This window comes from Montipora foliosa, chromosome 5 (genome assembly GCF_036669935.1).
Source record: "Montipora foliosa isolate CH-2021 chromosome 5, ASM3666993v2, whole genome shotgun sequence".
NCBI classification, from domain to species: Eukaryota; Metazoa; Cnidaria; class Anthozoa; order Scleractinia; family Acroporidae; genus Montipora; species Montipora foliosa.
Window position 1 is genome coordinate 6,355,293 of NC_090873.1, and position 25,136 is coordinate 6,380,428.

Consider the following 25,136-nt stretch of genomic DNA (forward strand, 5'->3'; position numbering starts at 1 on the left):
CCCAGGGGGCAAATACATACAGTGTATTAATTTGCCCCCCTGAACACCCCATAATACTTTTTTAAACAATACAAAAGTAGAAATCAAAAAGGCCTGCCGAATCATCAAAAGTAGTATCAAATTTCACCCTAACCTGAAAATTCATCCAATTAGATCGCTACGATAAACAATGCGAAGCCTGTCGGTTCAAGGTGGGCCTTTGAATGAATTATACTTTCTGAAGCGAATAGTTCTGTCTGTTCACGTTTCAAGCGCTATAATAATCAATTATTGATACCTTTGATTTTCCATGGCCGTCTTCTATAATGTCAACATGTCCGACTTCGCCAACTGGAAGGCAATTCACAACGACCAAACAAAACACTTAGTATAAAAGTTCACAACTTATCGCGTTACAATTTTTTTTTTTTTTTCAGCTATAAAACGATTTGCTCTGGTATGCTTGAATTAACGAAATAGCAGCGTTTGGTGCATAAATATCGGTGAAGGATATTATTTAGTTGAACTGAAGATGGGAATTCAGCTGCAGCAAACAAAAGCCATGTGCTGCATATTTCGTTTGGTAATAATGTAAAGAAGCGTTAATCCGGTCCGGCGCTCGCCAAATTAAGACACTTTTAAGTACGACAATACCTGTTTTCATAAAGTCCTTTAAATCCTGCCATTTAACGTTGTAAGGAAGATTCCAAACGTAAACACGACATTCTTTTCCGCTACTTCCTGACTGTCGTCTGCCTGACCTTTCATCTTGCGAAGGGTAAGGCGCGTAGCGACGGTTTTCACGCCGCAGATCTCTTTCGTAGCCGCCACCTCTTCGTCGCCGGTCTCTGTCATCATGATCGCTTTCTCTGCTACCTTCTCTCTCGTTCCTTGACTCTATATCTACAGGCGAATCGGCACGACGGCCACCACTTGGATAATTAACCTCTTCGATGTCCGCCATGATCCTCCGTCAACTGGATGGATTACAGTCACGTTTGCGCAGAACAGATGCAACGTTGTATAAGCGTTATGGAGTGACCACCTGTTTTATGGCATTAGACCAGCTACCTTCCAGTGTGGGGTAAGGATTATTCTTCACGCGTTCGGTATTGTTGGAATGGAACAACTTGTTGAAAACGACCGTATCGGTGATAAACTACAAAATAATAATCTGAAGAAAAAAGGCCACGTCAGTAGCTTAGAAAAATAGGATCAAGTGAGTAAATAGACCGAAAATGTGGATTTATACCCGATGCAATGCGAGAATAATTTTTCTATGAGGGAGGGGACGTTAAGATTTCGCCTTCGACGTTGTTTGCCACTTCCATTGCAGGCTCACAAGAGTGATTCGTGTCTCACAGAATACCGAAAGAGATGCGGTTCAGCTTTGGTGGTGTGAAATTTTGGTGTTTTAGAGGATTTCTTTGACCATCATGACCTGACAAACTAAACTTTAAAGTCTTAAGTCAATTTGAAAGATGTCTGCTAAAGGGTATGCTTTTTAGATTTATTTGCAGAGATGGCTTTTTCCGGCGAGCAGAAATTATTTATAAGCATAAATGTCAAACTGTGAGAATTCATTCGCACTTTATTTTCTTTCAATTTAGAAGTGAACTTCGAAAGCTTAGCGAAGAAAGCTTGACAAGACCACCTGAAGAGGTTTTCGATGTTCTTGAAAAACTTGGCGAGGGGTATGAATTTTCAACTCGCTTTCTAGATCTTCTTAATATTAACATGGCAGTCAAATGCCAAGCTTAAAAATTTCTTTTCATATTAATTTAAACAAACGCGCAATATTTTTAATTGGTGTTTGGTCACGTTCGGATTGCTGATTAGATGACAAAGTGGGAGAAACATTGGCTATGAGCTAATGTAGTAATTAAACCTTATAAAACAGCCCTTTGCTAGTAAGCTTATTACTATCAACGATTAAAAGCTGTAATCAGGCTTTAATTTTTCCGGGATGTATAAAGTTGATAAATTAAAGAAACATGTGTTTCTGACGAAAAAAAAAACACTTTATGAGTTTCTAAAAAGAAATAAGCACAATGATAATATAGAATTGAAAAATAGAGAATCAATGCTAATTCTTTAACGGTACATTGTAAGAAGGGATGTGGGTCTGTTTCCATTACTGGGGCTTACGGTACGGTATACCCCATACATGTTTAATTAACTGTTTCACACCTGTGGGGTTCCCCACAAAATCGTCTGGCATTAGACAGAGTAAAATCTATAAGTCTCATTAGCCCTTACAGGAGTGAAAGGGTTATTAATGGGGACATAGTTTTTGAGTGAACCTAGCTGTTGTTAAAGTACAAGGAAAGGTTACGTTTATACAAACGTTGGCCGTGTAGCACTTATATTTTAAACAGAATTAACTGAAGAGAGTGTAGTGTAACATGAAGTGCTAGATTTTTATCCCATATGAACCATGAGAGCGTTAGCCCTACTGTTGGAACTGGGCTCACACAAGGACAGAGAAAAACTCTGACCAGGGTGGAAATTGAACCCACGACCTTCGGGTTAGATCTCCGCCGCTCTACCGACTGAGCTACAAGGTCAGATTGGAGCAGGCCGTGGGAACTGAAGATGTTAAAGTCACGGCAATTAACATGTACAAGTACAAGGAAAGGTCACGTTTATACAAACGTTGGCCGTGTAGCACTTATATTTTAAACAGAATTAACTGAAGAGAATGTAGTGTAACGTAAAGTGCTAGATTTCCATCCCATGTGAACCATGTGAGTGTTAGCCCTACTGATGGAACTGGGCCAGAGTTTTTCTCTGTCCTTGTGTGAGCCCAGTTCCATCAATAGGGTTAACGCTCGCATGATTCATATGGGATAGAAATCTAGCACTTCACGTTACACTACACTCTCTTCAGTTAATTCTGTCTTCATGGTTTAAAAAGAAAACACTTTGAAACCATGTTTAACTAAACATCTTCAAAACATGGTTAAACATTGGTGTGAACGGGGCATTAGTTAACCTCAGATGGATTACATAGGAGTAAAGGAAAGATAGAAGTGGATGAAAGGTGAGCAGATGGGAGTAAAGATTATAAAGCTCTTAAAATTATTATGACAGTGACAGATAACTCTGTTGAAATGTAAGTGCTACACGACCAATGTCTGGATGAACATACCTCTCCTTATTGACATGAAATGACACCTCAAATACCCACAGTCTGCTCCCCTTTGACCTTGTACATGTAGTTCAGTAAGTAGAAAAACTGTGGCATTAATAGCAAGTAGGACAAAAAGTCTCACACAGTTAACATAACTTCCAAAAATAATTTTTATGTCCAAAGAGAAGCTGGGTAACCAATTCCATTTCACTGGGCTTAAAATAAATGTGACTGGGCTAAAAAAGTGTTGCATGACATTTTGATGACCTCACGTCATGATTGTTGAAGAAATTAAACATAAGTGACATAATTATAATTATACTTCAGTGTCAACCCATTAACTCCTGAACCACTCTTCCCCTAATTGACAAGTACATGTAAATTGTCTGGCATTAGACAGAGTAAAGTCTATTATGTCTTGCTGCCAACCAGGGCTCAATAGGTTAATCCAAGCTGTAAAAGGTAGCTTTCAGTAACGGTATTCCTTGCATAGCTGCGTACATGTATATTGTTCTCCATGACTATGCTTGGCTTTGTAAGGTTGAGACTACATTTAGGTAAACTTTGTTGGGGTGGGCGAAATAAATACATCTTATTCAATGGTTTAACATATAATACGCGCGGATATTTTGTGAGTTGCGTAGTATTTTTCCGAGTCCCGCAGGGGCGAGGAAAAATACGAGCAATGAGCAAAATGTTCGCAAGTATTATATGTTAAACCATCGAATAAGAGATTTATTATTCCACTACAAAAATGTGTTATTTTACTTTTATTTTATTTGGTAAGAGTGTTTCTAAAAAAATGCATCGTTTGTCCTTCAGGGCGCTTGCAAACGATGTAAACAGCACAGAAAGCTAGCCAAATGTCCTTTTATTATTTGATTGTTTAAATGAAACGATGAGTGGCAAGGGATGACAAGCTAAATTCTCAGGCTTTGCATTTGTTGAAAACAAGTTCTTTCATTGAAAAACTGCTGTTCCGTCGATATTTGCTCTGTTCCAAACTGGTCAAAGCAGGACAGTACAGTGTAGTACCGTCTCATATTTTACGTGTTCTCGTGACCAAATCTGGTAAAATGGCGTAATAGTGGAATAATAATTAACAATAATTATTGGATGAGGTTGAGCATGTTAGCGATAATTATCAAGGCCAAAGTTTGTGTTATCTGCTGAAGCCAAAGGCTGAGGCGGATAACACAAACTGAGGCCTTGATAATTATCGCTAACATGCGAAAACCGAATTCAATAATTGTTTTATTATGCATATTCCTGAGCTGAGCTCCGCCATGACAAAACTGATAAAACTGCTGGTTAGTGTGTTACGTGACGTCACTTCTGCATGCATAAAACTATTGGCTGTAGGTATGACGTCAATTCTACATATATAAAATATATTGTTTGTAGGTATGACGTAAGAGAAACAGAGCAAGCAAGAATTAGCTGCGTGCTTATAGCCAATCAAAATTGAGCTGGTGACACCAATGTATAATAATATTCATTAATTTTCTATACATGAGTACCTGTCACATAGAAGTAGGAAACCAACATGTATACCTCTTTAGAAGTGGTACTTGTATGTAATGTAGCTGTTGATGCATTTTGGACCATACATGTACTTAACCCATTCTTACCTGAAGCTACCCCAATTAGACAGAGTAAAATCTATAATCTATAAGCCTCACTCAGGAGAAAATTAAGGGTGCATTCATTTGGGATGATCCGAGAAAGGATCACTGACCCAAGATCACTTGGATCATGTTGCATCAAAGGAACCAATGATTCCACTCTGGGGTTCCTTTGATCAACCATGATCCAAGTGATCTTGGATCAGTAATCCTCAACGGAACGCAACCTAAAAGGATCAACGAAAAGATTTTACATGTATCGTTTGGGATTGGTTTGGAAAAGAGTACACACAAAGAATATGTAGAAAGATAACAGTAGAGCCTAACCCTTATAGAGCTGCAATCTACATGTATACTTGACGGTGTGCATAATAAAACTAGAGCTTGTTGGTTATTTGCGTTATTTCAGGAGTGATATCAAATACTCCTTGAATTTACCTTAGTTTGTATTTTTCTTTCATATTACCGTAGTTCTTATGGCTCTGTGTTTAAAGCTATGCACAAGGAGTCGGGACAAGTAGTTGCCATCAAACAAGTACCAGTTGACACAGATTTGCAAGAGATTATCAAAGAAATCAGCATGATGCAACAATGTGATAGGTACATACATTATTAATATTATAATAATAATTATTATTATTTTAGTATACTCTTCAGCGGTGAATATAAGAATTTGGTGTTATATTCACCACTCTACCCAGTGAATGTACATGTAACATTTTGGAGGCACGGCTGCTAAGCTAAGCAAGCACTTTTCGTGCCTTTTTATCGTTTTTTAGCACTTTGTTTTGAACATTCTTGATATTCACCACTGAAAATTATACTAAAACAATTATTGGCCTCAAGCTCAGGGAATATTGGGGAATATTTACATGTAACTGGACTATGTCTCAATAAATATTCACCAATATTCACTTTGCCTTTGGCGAATAATGGTTAAATATTACAATTTAATTGTATCGAAGGATGTTACATGTACACAACTACATGTACAGACAAGGACGTTTAAAAGGGTTTTCCACAATCATGTTAGCAAGACAAGAGGCGAACTGCAGTCAAAGGCAACCCAAAGATTCCTTTTTTCCTATTTAATAGCTTCTACCAATATTAAATACTATTTCCTGCGATCGGGCATTCTTTTCTTTAGAGAGGGCAGGAAAAGTTCACCTGATACAATTTCTTAATGATTCACCTGCCCATATTCCAGAAATCTGGACTTTGCTCTGACTGGCCGAAAAACAGTAGAGATCTTGAGCCTTGCATTGGCTACTCCACTCAGAGACGCTAGGTATTTTTTCCTCAATGTAAGGTTCTAAATTAAAGACAGATTCTTTTTAACCAAAGATTAAAATGCATTATTTTTGACAATGACAACATGTAGTCTTGTAAACATGATCATCAGTCTTGCTTTTGAAAGGTGGATTTTAGAAGCGTTCCTTTAAAATGGCGTGCCCACAGACACCCCTAGAGAAAGGGGCTGTTAGGCACCTTGTTTACATGTATACAGTTGATATTGATACGGTCTACAATAATAAGTATTATACTCAAAGCAGCCGCCAGCTTCAAAGTTTATTGAAACCACCGATTATGCAAGTCATGTGACCTGAAGACTGCATTCTTAATGGCTGTAACTTGATGAATAATATTATTTAATAATGAATTCTAGAATTGACAAAAAGGCTGTAAGTTGAAATGAGGTTTTATAATCTTAATTAATATGGGCCAAGAAATGTTACTGTTACTGTAATGGCAACTTCCAATCAAATTCTTTGCAGCCCATATGTTGTCAAGTATTATGGAAGCTACTTCAAGAACACAGATCTCTGGGTAAGTGCTGTAGACCTGGGCTTGGTTGTTTAAAAGCCGATTAACACTGCTCCCAGATTTAAAAATACCCAAGGAGTTTATTTCTCTACTCCCAAATGTTGTTCAATGCTGATATATACGGCAAAACTTTACAATTATAACGTGGAAGAAGTCAATCTTGAAAAACGAAAATAAGCAAAGAAACTTTCACCAAAATTTGAAAACATGAAACAAAAGTTTACACTAATCTTTGATTAAGTTAATCAGCTTTCGAACATCCGGGACCTGAATTTTGGTTTGTGTAATAACAGAGTTCTCCTTGGGGGGGCCAACGAGTCTCCTTGAGATATTCATAATCAGATCCATTCTAAACAAAATGGAGAAATGATCCTCACTCTTACATGTATTTGGCCGTAATACTAAGCATCTTCTGGATTAGGATTAGGGTGGTCCCAATGACTGCAGAATGGTGCCTGCATTCCTCCCAAAACACCCATGGAATCCCAAGTTCTTTCAAAACCCCTCCAAACAACCAGACACCACACCCAAACAACCAACCACCAATGGCATAATCTTAATTGACACCCGATGCCTCTTTCTGCCAGAGGAGAGTAGTTGGTGATTCTTTCATCCTCTTTTGTCACTACAAGAGAGAAATCAATAAATGTCCACTCCTGAGATGCTCAAGCCACCAAAGTAACATCTGGACAAATTGTTATTTTCCATCTTCTGTGTTGTCTCGATGCTCCTGTCTCACCAGATCTCCACATTCCCATCTTCCAACACCCTTACCTCATCTAGAGCCTCCTTACACCACACATCAGCACACATGACACCATAATTTCGACAAAGCTCCCAGTATACCCTTACATGTAAACCCATCCAATCGTCCAATACTCCCCTTGTGTCAAACCAGTACAGCCACTCGGCACATGCCTAACCTACTCCACCTCCTTGTCACACACATCTTGGCCCAAAATAATCTTGTGTCAAAGCCTGCTCCTGAGCATCAAAAACAGCAACAACAATAATAATAATAATAATAATAATAATAATAATAATAATAATAATAATAAAATTAATAATAAAATTATTATTATTATTATTATTATTATTATTTATTATTTATCTAATTCCACAAAACGATGACCCTTGGTAAAGTTACAAGTCCCGAAGGAAAGCTGTAACAATTCAGCCTTAAAAGTGGCACTAATAATTTATTATTGTTGTTAAGTGTTGTTTAAGATTTTTCGGAATCATGCCAAGTGCTCCTACTACCAGAGGCACGACGTAAGCCTTGGTGTTCCACAAGCTTGTAATCTCTCTCTTGAGATCTTATTATTGAGACGGCGATGATGATGATTATTATACTATATAATAATAATAATAATAATAATAATAATAATAATAATAATAATAATAATAATAAAAGAAAAGAAAGTGTAGAATGAGTGGAATCTTTGAATGGAGTTTTTGGTTCATTATCCTGTTGAATTATTTTCTTAGCTGTACATGTAGTTTTATTTTTCATTTTATTGCTATTTTATGGCCGCAATTTGATGGTCTGACAGTGGCTATTGGAGTTTAGTTTTGGTCTCTTTTCAGATTGTCATGGAATTTTGTGGTGCTGGATCTGTCTCAGATTTAATGAAGATAAGAAATAAAACTGTAAGTCATGTTCAAATTTGGAATTTTGTTGGCTAAGCTGAAGTGAATGGCTGACTCAGCAACAAGGAATGTTAATTTAGACAGGGCGTTATTATAGTGCTAATCTCCTAAACCCATTCATCCCTGAATCGGTTCCCATTGACAAATAAAATGGTCTGGCATTAGACAGAGTAACATTTTGTAAGTGTCACTCTCAGGACTGGCATGGGTACAAAACTAGCACATAACATTACACTCTAATCAGTTAAGTCTGTTGAAATATAAAGTGCTACACGGCGAATGTTTGTAAAAACGTAACCCTTTTTTGTACTTGTACATGTACACGTTCATTGCAGTGACTTTAACATCATCATTTCCCACGGCCTGCTCCCGTCTGACCTTGTAGATCAGTCAGTAGAGCAGGGGTGATCTAATGGGAAGGTCGTGAGTTCAATTCCCACCCTGGTCAGAGTTTTTCTTTGTACTTGTGTGGGCCCATTTCCATTGGTGGGGCTAACGCTCACATGGTTCACATGGGGTACAAAACTAGCACTTCACATTAATTACACTCTAATCAGTTAAGTCTGTTTAAACAGGACACAGTTTTTTAGGTGGACCTAGATGTTGTTAACCCATTCATCCCTGAATCAACCCCCATTAACAAGTAAAATTGTCTGGCTTTAGACATAGTAAAATCTGAAAGTCTCGCTCTCAGGAATGACAGGCTTAAATAGGATACAGTTTTTTTAGTGGACCTATGCAGATGATTTTGTTGTTAACCCATTCGGCACTGAAGCAGTCCCCAGTTACAAGTAAAACATGGATCTGGCATTAGACAGGGTAAAATCACTCACTCTCAGGATTGAATGGGTTAAAAAGCTCTTCCGTGAGAATGCGTCGCATTACACTCGGTGTAGGGATGGCGCAGTGGTGAGAGCACTCGCCTCCCACCAATGTGGCCCGGGTTCGATTCCCAGACTCGGCGTCATATGTGGGTTGAGTTTGTTGGTTCTCTACTCTGCACCGAGAGGTTTTCTCCGGGTACTCCGGTTTCCCCTCTCCTCAAAAACCGACATTTGACTTGATATACTTTCATTGTTCATTTCAGTTTACAGTGTCCCCAATTAGCGCTCCAGCGCTAGAACGACTAGACACTTAAATAAAGTTCCTTTCCTTTTCCTTTTACGTTTGACAGTAGTTCTTTGCACCTGTTCAAAGCCTGTTTGGCATTCATTTTTTCGTTATACACAGTTGACAGAAGAGGAGATAGCTTGCATTCTGAAGTACACACTTAAAGGCCTTGAATACCTTCATTTGAGAAGGAAAATACACAGGTGAGTGGAAAGGGCTTTACCTTCTGCTTTTATGCTCTCTTACAGTATTTCGAATCATTGTACTGAACCAAAGGAAACGGGAAATATCAATGAGCTCATACTGAAAGAGATGCTACATAAAATTTTAGCCCCGGTGAATGAAATGAAGATATTTCTTTATTGGTTATGACTCTCAGATACTTGGAAAAAAATACGAGTTCTCCTTTGCAAGGAAACCGGTCGTTTTGCCTAAAAGTCGTTTTATGTACACGTCCATTCGCCTACACATGTTAAGTCGAATCGCTCACATACATGCACTTGCTTTGCAAACTAAAACGTTTGCGTGGTCAATAGAAGATTCACGATTAAAAGGCAGAAATGACCAAAATCCATAAGAAAGTTGAGCATAACAAGTAGGCGAATCGACTCAGGTGTGGGCGAAACAACCGCAATTCCTTTGCTGGAGTCGAACCTACAGTGTACGACCTTCCGATGACTGGTTCGGATGCTCTATCACTGAGCAATAGGAGACTCGAAGGTGCCAGGGCATAGACCAGTTCACGTTTTTGAGTGCATCATGGGTAATCAGTGGCCAACATGGCGGGAAGTCAAAGGTTTGTGTGGAAATTCAAAGCAAAATAAACTGTACATGACTCTGCTTTATAGACTTTGCCTTCATAAACCAAAGAAGTAAGTTCAAGCTCACAACTGAGATGAACTGGACTTGGCGTCTATTCTTTGTAATTCCTAAATATTGCCTTTTGTCTCCCTACAGTCTCTTTAATTTTGTGCCTTTGGATTTACAGAAAATGTAACTTGGACTCTGAAGATGACTTCCGCTCAGGCTGTCGAAACGTCAGTCAATGTCATCTCAGGACTACACTTACCCAGACGATCGTGCTTTATTTAATTATAATAGCCATTCTCTCCAGCTTTATTCTGCCGCACCTTTCAGCGCATATCATCTGTTCTGAAAAATAAGAAAAACACAAAACTGCATATCATGAATACTTTTCATCGTTTTGAACTTCCACTCAAACCCTTTGAATTTCGCTCCATCTTGTCCTGATTACCCATCATGCACTCAAGAGTGTGAACTCGTCCATTGAACTGGAGATTGGTACTGATGCTCTTGTGGAGCGCTAACAGTGAAAAGCACGGAATCTCCAGGCCTTGTGTTCCTCTCTGCTTATGCTTGTAACACTGGTTTTCGTCCTTTTGAAGGGATATCAAAGCGGGAAATATTCTGTTAAACGCCGAAGGTCACGCCAAGCTTGCAGACTTTGGTGTCGCAGGACAACTTACGGTGAGTAAACGAATATCGGTGGTTTCGCCCCTTGGCGAGTTCGACCCGTTTAAGTTCACCCCATACACTGTAGTTAACCAACTTCGCCTCCAAAGTAGATTGTAGATTGAGATCGGGCTTTTTGTAAAACTCCCGTTATCTTTGGCTTGGCTTAACAAGAAGAAGTTTTAATCAGTTTGTTGTAGAACCGTGCAAGCAATCGCGTAATTTTGGACATCTTTTATCGAGACGCACAGCGAGTTGAATGCATCAATAATAATTGTTACCTAAAAGAGAGCAGTAGTGGTACGATAGCTTTCAACAACGCAACGGCAACCTAGAGAGAAGAATGTTAAGTCAACATACGGATGGCTACGCGTCGTACGTGCGTAGTTCAATGATCTTGTTATGGGATGATAAATTTTATTTATTTGAGGAGACGAAACCACTGGCTTCCAGGGGAGGTTTCGAAAAAAACTGTGCGGTAGTTAAAGCTGCACAGAAATGTTCTTGTATCAGATGAGTTGATTTGAGAAAATCGATCGTAAAATTCGCTCTAACGAAGGGCTAACGCTCGAAGCCTCAACTTGCAAATCTGCCTCACGATGGTTGAATAGCCTGAATTTCAGCCACCTTTGCATATTTAGGCCCCATTCACAAGTATCCAGATATTTTGAATCTGCAAATTTTTCTTTCCGGATTCAAAAGTATTCTCATCCACACGTAGCGTATTCAAATCGAATTTGTCCATTCACAAGTATCCGAAACGTATCCGGATTCACTCTAGTACTCAGGACTTCTCAAGGCAACAGAGGTAGCAAAGCATGCGCCTTAAAGAGATATTATTGCCCACCGCAGCCATTTTGAGAATTGATTTCACGGTGAGGAACTGGCCGCGATCTTGTTACGTCATCGGGATAAGAAGGTTTCTGGATTTAGCGTCCACACGGTTCCGGATTCATAGCGGATTCAAAAGTTCCGGATTCACCATTAGGCATACGTGTGGACGGAAGGCGTCTCCGGAAAGAAAAAGTTGCGTATTGAAAACTATCGGATACGTGTGGACGAAACCTTAGTGGGTAAAAACAATAGCTTTGCCCGCTTTGCACGTGCGTTTTTTCACTTTTGTCCATTTCTTTGCCGTCGTCTGCATAACAACCACGCGAAATAACCAGATTTGAGTTTCCCCATTGAGTATGTCACTCCTCCAACGTGGCCGGTGTTTCTTTGTTTCACTCCTCCACCAATAAGGCGAGACACTTCCTGACATGTTACGTGGCAATACCTGACAACCTCAATACACCTCATTCCAAAATGGCCGCCATTTTAGTATTCTTTTGTTTCCATGCAAATTGCCCCCTTATGGCTTCGTTCAAGGTTAAACGTTCTTTTGAATTTTACGTTTGAAAGCGAGGCCATAAGGGCCAATTTGCATGGAAGCAAAAGAATACTAAAATGGCGGCCATTTTGGAATAAGGTGTATGTTAACCCGCTTTGGCAGATAAGCTCTGTTTAGGCAGAGAATAACCGCAGGGTTAGGCACTGATCTCTAGTTATTGGGGTTAAGCGCTGACTCGAAATGGTTAGCTTTCATGAATTGTTCTGGTGCCTTTCAAACTTAGTATAACTTTACTAAGATCGGTTGGCACTTTATATACACAAAACTAAGTGTATCCATTCTAGCCACAGCCCCTCCAACATGGCCGCCGTTACGTTACGTCATTTGAACACCGTGAGGAACAACACGTCGCTTTACGATCCGCTTTTGTTCAAATTCATTCAAGCACGATTGATTATCCAAGATGGCGATCAACAAACAACAACACCGAGACGGAAACCATTAAAAAGATATTTCCGGGGCGACAAAAAAAGTGACTGGAGATTGTAAAACAAGAACGACAGATAACAAACGCAAGAAAAAAATAAAATCGAAACCGTTCAATGAATAAGCCAAAAACTTGGAATGCTGTAGGAGACAAAGTCATAAAGCACCTCATTACTTCTCAGGTCCGTGCGGTACATCGTTTCTGAGATATCTGTCGAAGCGTTTCACGCAACTTTAAAGAGTTTTGTATGGAGCCGCCATATTGGTGCACAACGGCCAAAAAATCAACACGAACATCTGGAATTCACTTTGCGATGAAAGCGCTTACTTTGCGCTCATGAGATAAAATATATGTGTATGAACACATCTCCATATGTACTTGAAAAGCTCAGACTGCTGAGATTTTATAGGCATAGACATATTTTCAACCAAATAAGTTTGTATCAAAGTTTCACCTAAGGTGCCAATTCGGAAATTCAAAATGCTGTATTTTCGAAACGAAAGACGTCACGGAACTGGAAACTTGAAAAAAAGATTTTACTTTTAGATCATCTTTAATCTTTTATCTTTAATCACAGTTCGTAACCATGCACAACTGATACAAATGGACTAATACTAACAAATACAATCAAACAAAAATACAAGAAATGGTTAAGGAGACGCTAGTAGGGGGAAACCAAATTCCCATGCTAACATATCCTCCTATAGATAAAAATTCAAAACACCTTGCGATTTTGGTTTTATAATTTGATGCCGTCATTGTGAAAACCATCAATAACGTATTACGGACATATTCCCGGTAGGGGCTTTATTTTTGAACAAATTAGTACAGAGCTTTGAATGCGTCCACGTTTGATTGACGGCAGGTCATCCGCATTTGCCTTGGGAACCACGCCTTTTCTTGTGTGTCTTCGTGTCGAATTGAGGAAGGAACCATGGAGCCGATACGGAAATCCGATTCACATTTTGAAGAACTGTAAACTTACTTTCGAATACGAATGAATATTTGTGAGTTTGGTCACGCAATCTGTAGTTTGGCTCGGCAGTTATTCGCCAAAATAGGAACCCCTGTCTCGACCAAACTCCTCCGATATGACAGTGAAGCGTATCAAAAAGGTAAGGTTAGGTGTAAATGTATTAAATGTTTCGTCCGGGTTTTTTCCTTAGGATACAATGGCAAAAAGGAATACTGTCATAGGAACGCCGTTTTGGATGGCTCCCGAAGTCATACAGGTTAGGCCATTGACTGTAATTATGAAATATCCCTCGAAATTTCTTATAATTTATTGAAAGAAGGTTTTACCGTCTACAGAACTGAATTGCTGGCAAGTACTGTTCGGTAGCTTTCATTGATTGGTCAGACTTCAGGACTTCATCCACGGACTCAAAAGTTTAAGGCCCTAGTTCACCCGAAAGACATCGCGCGTCTTGTGCAATTAATTCAGCTTCAGAGCTAATTGATCTACCACCATCTTTTTTTCTTGTTTTTGTTCTTTAGGAGATAGGTTACGACTGCCTAGCAGACATCTGGTCACTTGGAATAACCGCCATCGAAATGGCAGAAGGAAAACCGCCTTACGCTGATATTCATCCGATGAGGGTGAGTTCCAGTAGCATAGTCCACTTTCGAAAACTCTTTGTTTGTCCCTCCAAGTTTTGCATAAGTATTGTTTTTGTTTTCTCTTGGGACCATTGTAATTCCCAAGTGAAACTGGAAACAATGCTTATGCAAAATTTGGGGGGACAAACAAAAAGTATAATGGTATTTTCGAGTGGCCTATTGAAGGAGTGTGTCCTTTTGCGATGGTGACTCCTGTAAAGGAGCATTCGGATATTAACGAACGTTTCCCGAGTCATCATCGTTAATCGTAAAGCAAAGAAATGCTTTGGCCAATCACAACTGACTTGGGCAATCAAAGGAGCCAATCACCGCGCAAAATGCGCTAAGATACTTTGATATCGAACAAGCCAGTAAATGAGCTCCGAGTCTTTTTCAGTTCGGTTTTTCTAGAAAAAAGCGAAATATATGGTGGTGACAACATGAAGGAAATTCATGAAATTTTCTCGATTGCGTTTGATTTCGTTACTACTAAGTTACTACTTAAGTGACCAGTGAAACCAAATGATCGGATAACAGTTTGTTATAGCTTTCATTATATCCTCTTTCGTGGACCGACAAAATTGACATTTTTACAAGCCTCGCAAAAATATCCCCTGCATTAGTAAGCATCACCGATAGGAAATCCGAGTATCTGGAGTTGCGCAGAACGAATGCGCAATAACAATAGTAGGCATCGTCCTTAAGCAATTGTCTCTTCTTATAGAGCGATTTTCAATTGAGTGTCGTAAAACCAAAACCAAAGTAATTACTTTGGCCAATCAAAAACGACGGAGACAATCCAGTAAACCAATCAAAACTCGAAGTAATTACACGTAGCCGACACAAAGCGCGGGAAAATGTGCTCGTGCGAGCCGCGATTGGTTTTGGTTTCACTTCTGATTGGTTGAAAAAGTGGCGCGAGAACTTTGAACCAATCACTGAGTGAAGTAATCATAAGCCAAAGCAATTCGCTAATTACTTTCGACACTCAATTGAAACCGCTTTAACCACCCAAAAATCTATCAGATGGCTTCAACGGAATTCGAATCCATGACCTCGGCAATGACTGTGCAATGCTCTACCAACTGAGCTATGAAGCCAAACAGTTGGGAGCGGGTGAATTCGTTGGATTCATGTGTTCCCGTGAACATTTATTATTCATTTATTTCAGGTACAAAAATTCCAAAAAATGTTATTGTTGGCACTGTGTTTAGTGGGTTAAAGCAGGAGCCCATCTCGAGCGTGCCACGTCCATACAGCGTCTGTGAAACGGCGTTTTCACAAGTAGGTTTATTTTTAGACTAGCCCTTCCCGCGAATTAGGTCAAAAAACGAAGGCAGTTCCGGTTCGGTGACCCTATGACGTCAGCTTAATTTCTTGTAATTGGTCATCGGGTTCCTGTGGGAGTCTCATTCGCGGAAAATTCAATCTAAAAATAAATCGGTCTGTGAAAACGCCGTTACACGAACACAGTAGAGTTGTAGGCTCCGGGTCATCAGTTCCTGGTTAAAGTTATTTTTTGTTGCAGTGGAGGTTTTCTTTAACATAAGTAAGGGCTCGTCCAAACGGGAAATATTTGGCGACAATACTACAATACAATACTTTATTTATACACGTAACACCAAGGAGCTCGTTAAAACGTGTACGTGTGTACTTATGTAAAAGAATAAAATTTTGCAATATATAAAAGAATAAAATTAATCAATTAACTAATAAACACTACCAAAATATTAAGTAGTAATTAATCTATGTACAAACTTAACAAACGTTAAAGATTAGAAAGAATTGTTTTCAATTTTCAAACTTGTACGCTTCAAGTCATGTGAACTTTAAGAGCCCGCTTAAAAGATACAATGTCTTTAAGATTCTCTAACTATTGGAGGCAACGCATTCCACAGTTTACTAACCAAAAAGGTGAAAGATCTATGCATATACTCCAATTATAGTCAGACGCGCGTTTTGATTGGCTGGTAGCAAATATGAACGTGTATTAAGAAAATCTGTTTCAATCAAGACGTCGAAAAAAAAAAAGCATTTTCCTTCATGTGACGAATTATCTTTGAGAAATATTTTATTAAAGCAATAGAGGACTTTTTTCCGTGTTTCCATAGCCTCATCTACACACTCGGGGAAGTTGGGAGAATTCTCGACAGTTATGCAAACCCAAGACTGCCTCTCAGGTTTGCGTAACTGTCTCAAATTCTCCCAACTCCATCTCGTGTGCTATGGAAACACGGAACACGGGAAACGTCCTCTATTACTTAAACAATCACCATCGCTCTGAGCCACCTCAGAGAAATAGTTGTTGAAAGTGGCTGCCACAAGCAAGGAATCGGTAATCACACGTTCGTTATTTATCAAAACAATATTTGATTGGTTCTTTCCCGTGCTTGGCAACAAAAATCTCGTTCTATTCCAAGAGTCACTATGATCTTTGGAGTTCATCGAGGTCTCCATGCAAAACAACTTCATTCCTTTTCTTTTCAGCGACGTGCCTTTTTTTAATTCTTTACATGCTGTTTAAACATAGGATTTCGGCCAGAAATTTCAAGTTTAATCTCTCGGTTATCCAGGGAAACTGATCACCTCTTACCCGTTTTTCTTTATTGGCGCATGTCAACATCATCATAGATATATGCAGTACCCCAAGGGACATTACTCGCATATTTCTTTACTCGTGCGTTAGGTCTGTGCAATTTATTCTTTCGCACCGCGCAAACAAGGTTATGGTCACTGAACCCCCCCCCCCCCCCCCGCGCAAACAAGGGTATGGTCACTGACCCCCCTCCCCCCTCCCTCGATGCAACTAACCACAAGTTTCGTATCGTTCCGGGTGACTAGCGAGGATAACATCAAGTAAAGCCATCGTTTATCAGTCACCCTCGTTGGTTCGTTTATTTGGTTATGCAAACAAAACCTGTCGAGAAAGTCCTTGAGTGAATTATTCTTTGCATCATTACTGTTTCCTCTCACAAGCATGTCTATATTAAAATCCCCAATCAATAAGATCTCCTGGCGACTCCCGTACATAAGCTCTGCAGCTGATGTAAGCGACGATATGAAATCAGCTATTTTGCCAAATAGCCCTTTTCACGGTTAGTTTTTCTCATTTTCATTACAGTGTAATCTAGCATGCATGAGGCAATTTCAGGCTATTTTGTAGTTTTAACCCGAAATTGCCTCGCACCCACGTTAGATTACATTGTAATGCAAATGAGAAAAACTAACCGTGAAAAGGGCTATTAAGGCGATCTGTAGCAAGCACAAACAATAAGCGAGCTTTTATTGAATCCATGACATCGAAACATATTGATTCGACTTATTCTGGTGCCAGTTTAGGTCGCCAACATACGGGTAGATCTTCACGTACGTAGGAAATTAGGCCGCCAGCTCCTTTCTTACGATCTCGTCGAATAGTATGATATCCCGGTTGTCGGAGAAAAAAGTCTGAGGTTGTGCTATCGAGTTTTGTCTCTGTTAAACATATTCTTAACCTCATGGAGCTTGTTTAGTAAGGCATTGATGTTCAAATGAGCTATTTTCAAAATGGACTTGTAATAGCCTTTGAGGTTCTCTTAATCCAGTCAATAGAGTCCGTTAGAGTTTATTACTACGTTCCCACCAGTAGGATTCAAATCACAGTCATTCAACGGAGATAGGTCATCCTCGGAGAAAAAACTTTCAGAGAACTGAGGCATCGTAAAAGTAAAGCAAAACCAAGCCCCTTCCTTTCGATAGTGGAGCAGTTCTTTGTTACTCATTTCCGTACATTTGTTATGAAACAATGCCAAACAGGACGAGCAGCGGACGCCATTTTGAATCCGTCTCATAGCTTTAGCACAACAAGCACACGGTGTTTTAGAAGAGTTGTCAAGAATTGATCGTGTTTGATAAAATTTGAAGGCTATCAAACATTCGATGAAACAACTTAAAACATTTCTTTCGTTCTTGTGTTTGACGGACGAACTTTTGTTCGTTTGGCCAACCGTATCAAACGTGTTTGGCGCGCGCATGCGTACCACGCTTGCTCAGCCGCTAGTATCCTCGTGTTGTTTGCCTATTTGTGACCCATAGTTCTTTGCTTGTGGAGTTTGATCTGAGTTAGATCAAACATGTTTTAACCGTTTGCTCGCTCACTTCAACATGAGCACGTTTGGTCATCAAACAATGTTTGATGTTGTTTGATCGCCAAACATTCCTGTTTGGCCAGGGCCTAAGGTCCCCAAACAAAAACGTATCCTTTCTCCAACAGGCAATCTTTATGATTCCAACGAAGCCTCCCCCGACTTTTAAAGAGGCTGAAAGGTGGAGTAACGACTTTCGAGACTTCGTTAGCAGATGTTTGGTAAAGAATCCCGAGGAAAGAGCGACTGCAACTCAGCTATTACAGGTAAGCGTGCGTTTCATTAATGAAACCGTAGCCATAACGAACGTTATCACTTACGAGCCAATCGGAATTGGCATTATAATTTGTGAGGGAAATTTGCACGTACCTGTGAAAAATTTTCGATGATTCAACAATGGCCGTGTTTTCACGAGCGGTTTTTCAGGTCGCTTAGAGAGGTACAACCGAAAATTCTGTGAAAACAGTTTCTCTTCCAACTCGCTTAAAGTTAAGAGAGTCGGCAAATTTGAATAGAATTCTCATTAAATTTAAGCCACCAAACCAAGGTAGCTTGAGAGAGGTGGCAATTACTTTCGGCTGATGAGGAGTTGCTTGCGGTTATTCAAATTGGAAATGCAACAGGCGCGCTATTTTTATTATTTTTATTATTGTATTGGCACGTGCTCTCTCCTCATTTAGTCTTACCCGTGAAAACACGTATCATTTTTAAGTCGCTTAACGAAGTCTGCAAACAAACCACTTTCAGAAATGTTAAGCGGACAACGGCTGTCGTGAAAACACGGCCAATCACTAATGAGCTAATGGCTGAGCAAATTTTTCACTCGTACTTGTAAATTTCCCGCACGATTTAGAACGTCGCTTCCGACTGCCTTATGAAGGGAGACATCATTCTCGTCCCCAGAGCTCTCCCTGTTTCCGAGCACGTGACATTACGAAACGGAGGGCTCTGGGGACGAGAATGTGCTCTAAGCGCTGGGGTACTAACTGGGAACACTTCCATTTCTTTTTTTGTCGATTTTGACTTACAGCATTCATTCATCCAAGCCGCCAAATCCGTTAGTGTACTAAATAATATGATTCAAGAAGCGCTCAATATCATGGAAGAGGAAAGTACAAGGTTGGATAATGAGGTAATTTCAGCAAGTGTACGGAGTAACTTTGAATAGCGTGACAAATCACGCGCTACCTGTGGACGCAGGTTTTTTCATATATAGGGAAAAAATCTCAGTTTTCGAAAAATATTAGGATACGTGTAGAGAGGGCCAAAGTGCAAACGTTTTGCTATGGTCATAAGAAAGGGGGGTCCACATGACGGTTGTCGGTTAAAAATTATTACTTTGTCGGTTGTCGGTTAAAATTTTCGACCTTTGTCGGTTGTCGGTAAATCCCAGTTAATTTTTTTGTCGCTAGTCGGTAATTTTTCCCTCGTTTTGTCGGTAGTCAGTAATATTTTCTAAGCCTTTGTTGCTAGTCGGTTAACCCCATTCACACCCTCATTTTTAAACCAAGTTTTGCGGGAAAATAAACAATTCTTGGTTTGCATCCACGTGATGAGACGGCCATGTTGGTGTACAAAATTCCCAAAAGACATTTTAATACATTAGGGAGTTTAAGATCTACGACGCGACGGCAACGAAAACGTCATTTAAAATTGCAACTTCAGGTTAATTTATCTTTTTCGTCATTATGTTGGCTTGTCTAACTTCTAAAAACTAGTGTAACTTTCCAGGAACTGAATTAGGAAGTGCGGTGTTGAAGCTACGACAGAAAATTCAAACTCGCTGCCTTGTGTTCACGTTCTCTGAAAAACTTGAGAATTGGTAATTTCACGTCGTAGATTTGCAGAAAACGTGAAAGAAATGTACAAAAATGAAAAGTGCACGTGCAGGGCGTGCAAAGCTATTGTTTTTGCTTATTAAATATGCATAATTTGTGACGTTTTCGTTGCCGTCGCGTCGTAGATCTTAAACTCCCTAGTGTCTCACACCAACATGGCCGCCGTGACGTCAGATTCAAACCACCAATGGCTCTGCACATCTGATCAATCAGATTACATTATGTCGTTCGTGCAATTGTTCAACGTTGTTCACCATGGGAACATTTTATGCAGGAAATCTAGTCTAAAAATTGACATTTTTCTGATCCTGATTGGGACAAACCTGATACCAGATTCTTCCTCTTGCCGGGTAATGGACTATTGATGGTAATAAGCCTTTAGGAAAATGGCAGGCAGGTTAGGTGTTGTTATCGGGAAACACGTATCAGACGCCATATTGGATGCGCGTGAGATGGATCTAGGCCAAAACGACGGGGTGGGGGTCGGGAAATCTGTTACATCTGCCACCTGCGAGCAGACCACGTTAGCTACCAGTATATGCTTTGTGGACAGTATCCTTTCACAACTTAAACTTATGGGGGGCAAACTTATGGTGGCAAGCCTGATACCAGATTCTTCCTCTTGGGTAATGGAAAATAACAGGCAGGTTAGATGTTGTTATCGCGAAACACGTATCAGACGCCATATTGGATGCACGTGAGATAGATCTAGGCCAAAACGATGGGGTGGGGGTCGGGAAATCTGTTACATCTGCCACCTGCGAGCAGGCTGTAGGTTAGCTACCAGTATATGCTTTGTGGACAGTATCCTTTCACAACTTAACTTTCTTATCTTTATTTTTGCATTTAGGGTGAAGAAGGAGAGGAAGAAGATGAGGAAGATGAAGGCGAAGAAGTCGTTGATTCAGGCACGATGGTGAAAGTGGGAGATGACACAATGAACACAATGATCGTCAACACAGCTTCCAGTGTACAGAGTCAAGACACGATGATCGTTAATAGCGAGGCTGGGACACTGGTCGAGAGTGATCTGGGTACTATGGTTATTAATTCAGATGACGATGAAGATGCCACTATGAAAAGTGAGTTCCAAGAGTTTTTCGTCGCTGGCTTCAAAGTATCGAGAATTTTTTCTACTGTGCAGTGCCTTTTGCGGTTCCGTCAACACTGTTCTCTTGTATGTTCTGCCATATTAATATTTCTTACGTGCTGGATTGAACAACGAATAGCCCTTCTCTTGCGTAGTTCGTTCAACTTGTTGCGATGAAGCGAGTGAGAGGTGGTGGGATGCCTGAAAGGGAGAACAAGAAGCTCGCGAAAGTACTAAGAATAGCGCTTTTGTCTCCTGTTTAACTGCTTTATCCAGAGTTATAGCATTTTATTGTGGCTGTTGAAAGTGAACACAAGAGTCTGGGAGGAACTGGAGTGAATGAGACTGGGGAGGCGTCTTCTCCAGGCTGCCTCGGTTGTCTTTTATTGGGATTTTTTGAGCGCCTCTTATGTTTGCTTCAGAGTCGCCTCTTTTTCGCAACGAGGGAAAGAGCGACGTTTTTGCAATGGTAAATGGTTAAACGAGGTGACAAACTAGATGATAATTCGCCTCTTGATTAGCCATAAATGGATAAGTAGTTTTTGCAATGGTAAATGGTTAAACGAGGTGACAAACTAGATGATAATTCGCCTCTTGATTAGCCATAAATGGATAAGCAGTTCTCTCAATTATTCGACAGGATTGGACAGCGATGCCAAAAACTATCGTCCCTCGTTTATGGACCATTTTGACAGAATATTCGACGCAGGCGGACGAGGGACCGACTCGGGCCCTAATGGTGCCACCGAGGATGACGCCGGTGGGTTCCTTAGGGGGGCTAAACCAGAGGATCCTTTTAAACTCAAAAAGGCGGGCCCTCCTGACTTCGAATTTGTAAGTACTGTGTTTGTTATTGCAAAGAGTAGAGCCTTTGAAACAAAGACTTTTCTCGAGCTGCAAAGTCCTCTCGACTTGACTGGCTTCACTCAATTGGACCTTATAGCTACCTTTTACTTCTGTGTCTAATTATCATTTCGGGCTTTGTTTTAGATTTTGCTCGTCGAATGTTTTTTTGTAATGGAAATTCGTAGAACTACCATCGGCAGATTGGGGTTTGTCTTTGTCGAACTTCGTTATAATAAAAATTATGTACACGGTTGCCATAGTAACGTGATTGGGATTTAATGTGCTGCTCTCATCCAATCAAAATCAAGGAATTTAGTGCGTTGAATAAATAGGTTGAGTCACGGCATTCTTGGAGAACAGCTCTTTTATGACAGTTTTGTGGGGTGTGTTGCTTGTGGGGGGGGGGGGGGGGTAGTCCTAATTTCGTAGAATTGATATAGTATTCTTATTATGACAACTTAATAATCGGGTGTATTGCTTGGGGTGGGGGGGGGGGGGGGGGAAGGGGTATTGCTTCAGGAGCAGCATTTGGGCTACACTTTGTAACGTTAATTGTCTGTGTTCCGAGACGCAAATTTCCCTTTTGTAAACGGTCGTTGCCATTTTTCAGAACGGTCGTTGCCATTTGAAACGGTCGATGCCATTTATAACGGTCGACTACACACTTCACTTCAAAGAAAATTAAAAGAAACAAACTAAGAAAAAATATTAACAAAAATTAAGACAAAAAAGGAAAAAAAAACATTTATAAAAGAAAAACTGGAAGAAAAAAAGAGTCCGAAAATTTCAAGGCTCGAACTCGGGTTCTCAGCCCTCACCCTAAACAGAACCCTAACCCGAACCCTAACTCATATGACCAGCGAGACACAACTCCCAGTAACCGCAATCTTTTGAGTTCTTAGACCTAATGACAAAATGGCATCGACCGTTTCAAATGGCAACGACCGTTGCAAATGGCAACGACCGTTTGCGAAAGGGAAATTAGCTTCCGAGACACGAGTGATGTTGAAGTTGGGGAGAAGAGCAAGGGGACACTTGACGTGACGCTTATTGAAATCCGCGTGCATCTTATTATTGCATTTCTGGACATGAGCGGGCGGTATCGTAAGAATCCAGCAATCTGATTGGTTGCGCGTTCCTCCGCCCGCGCACACCACGGCTGGATAACTGTGGTCCAGCCAATTGTACTTTCCACCAATCATAAAGTCGCCTGCCTGCCAAGTACAAAATACAATTGGCTGAATTACGGGAGGATGTTAACCGCACTCCCAAAGTGGCTGGAAATCGAGCCTAATTGGTTGCAGGAGCGGGCAGAAATTTTCCTTCCTCTTGACCACGCTCACAGTAACCAAGGACGCTAATTAACGAGCGAAGCCGCGAGCTTAATGAACGAAGTTTCAATTTGTGTTAATCGTTTTCTTGCTTTTGCGTTTCAATTTCTCCAAGTTCGTCGACTTTTGAAAGCCAAACTTTACAAATAGTAAAAAAATCCCCATTCATTTCATCGTACTTTTGTTGACACGTTGATGAGTTTTTCTTACCCTCTGAAAATAGAATTTAGAAATAAATAAAAACGTTATTCACCGGCCTACTGAAGGAAAACTGTGTCCTCGGTCTCGACTACGACCGACTCGAGACCTCGGGCACAGTTTTTTCCTATACGGCGGACCTCCCGACCGGTGGAGGAACATAAAATTAAAGAACCTACAATCGTGGACAAAGGTAGCTTCATTTTACAGATAACCCCCCTCCCCCTTTTCAATGTTGGATTTTTCTAGGGGAAAAAATGTGACTTTTCTTGCCTGAAGAACTCCAACATTGAATATGGGGAGGGGGGCCACAAGAACGTGATATTTCCCAAATACTTCAGCCAATAGTTAGAATAATCGAATTAGGTATGAAGTGAACTGATGCCCGCAACCTTCCCAACAACTTTTGACCAAGATTGTAGATAGCCTAAAACTACTGTTAATCCCATTTTTGTAGGAACCTATTTAGCCTAACTTACAAAAATCTGGGTTCTTGCATGTAGGTGTTTACCGTATTTATTTTGATTTTGCCTCCCAGTTGCGGGCTTTGCCGTGCGAAGAACTCCAAAGTCGTATGCAGACTCTAGATATGGAGATGGAGAAAGAAATCGAAGGCCTTCGGTCAAGATACCAGACCAAACGCCAGCCTATTTTAGACGCTATGGAAGCAAAGAAAAGAAGGCAGCAGAATTTTTAGTGAAGGCACTCCGGCGCTGGCCTCTTAAATAGACCTTATTCGTATTTTCAGGATTCGACTGGAACGAGCTTACATTGGAGGAGGCTCATGCGAGGGGAATAATTTGCATTTGAAAAGATTACCCCCCCGCATCAGCTTCTATTCCATGCTCGTTTCAGTGCAGCTGTGAGAATAAGGATATGGCCTACTCCGTAACTCGTTTTCGGCTGAGGACAGCTTAAAACAGAACTTTGAAAGAAGCAGTTTGTATTATACTGAAGAATATGCACCGCGGCGATTAAGTACCGCTAAATAATTTTTACCTAAATGTTATTTGTTAAAGATAGGATTTTATACTTAAAATAATGATGTGCAGCACAGTAAATGGCGCTACTTGAACGGACAGACTCCAAAATCGGAATTATCCTGCACAGCAAACACCACCACAGGAAAGTACTGCTCAGTAGCTTTCATTTGAATGGTCACATTTCAGAATTTTTATTCCCTGACAAAACTTCGAACCACCTTGCACAGTATAGTAAACAAAAGCACAGGAAAGTACTGTTCAGTAGCTGTCATTTGAATGGTCACACTTTAGGATTTTAGTCACGGACACAAAATTTAGAACCACGTTGCATAATGAACTGTGCCACATGAAAGTACTTCTCAGTGTAGCTTTTACATGAATGGTCCCACTTAAGAATTTCATTCACAGAGCCAACAGGAAGTACTGCTCAGTAGATTTCATTTGAATGGATGGTCACACTTTAGGAGTTCACCCACTAACTAGAAAATTAGGGCCATGTTTTCATCAAATATG

General features: G+C 40.2%; 2 protein-coding genes and 1 non-coding gene across 3 annotated transcripts in view; 1 reads left to right on the plus strand and 2 right to left on the minus strand.

Moving 5' to 3' along the window:
* The window catches only part of LOC138003485 (myelin expression factor 2-like), a 16,337-nt gene extending 15,360 nt beyond the window's left edge, over positions 1-977 (minus strand). Inside the window, exons 1-2 of the mRNA XM_068849582.1 lie at positions 634-977; positions 278-330 (exon numbers count right to left, since the gene is read on the minus strand). Coding sequence (XP_068705683.1) covers positions 278-330; positions 634-943 — 363 coding nt within the window. The 5' untranslated portion in view covers positions 944-977. The remainder of the gene's footprint in view (positions 1-277; positions 331-633) is intronic.
* A 322-nt stretch (positions 978-1,299) lies between these two features.
* Positions 1,300-25,122, plus strand: LOC138003491 (serine/threonine-protein kinase 3-like). Its single transcript, XM_068849595.1, has 14 exons — positions 1,300-1,474; positions 1,590-1,673; positions 5,209-5,337; positions 6,513-6,564; positions 8,149-8,211; positions 9,442-9,524; positions 10,728-10,809; positions 13,781-13,846; positions 14,112-14,213; positions 18,466-18,603; positions 19,368-19,469; positions 21,026-21,257; positions 21,906-22,099; positions 24,179-25,122. Exons 1-14 carry the CDS (start codon positions 1,461-1,463, stop codon positions 24,335-24,337), a joined length of 1,500 nt encoding a protein of 499 aa, XP_068705696.1. The 5' UTR covers positions 1,300-1,460; the 3' UTR covers positions 24,338-25,122.
* Trnad-guc (transfer RNA aspartic acid (anticodon GUC)) lies at positions 15,241-15,313 on the minus strand. The gene has a single exon. It is a non-coding gene; the product is annotated as a tRNA-Asp (tRNA).
* Positions 25,123-25,136: the final 14 nt, after the last annotated feature.

What these genes read in the sequence shown, in the direction of transcription:
- LOC138003491 (XM_068849595.1), top strand. An exon ending in TGAAGATAAGAAATAAAACT is followed by an intron (nt 8,212 to 9,441) that starts GTAAGTCATGTT and finishes CGTTATACACAG; the next exon opens with TTGACAGAAGAGGAGATAGC. An exon ending in TGGCTCCCGAAGTCATACAG is followed by an intron (nt 13,847 to 14,111) that starts GTTAGGCCATTG and finishes TTTGTTCTTTAG; the next exon opens with GAGATAGGTTACGACTGCCT.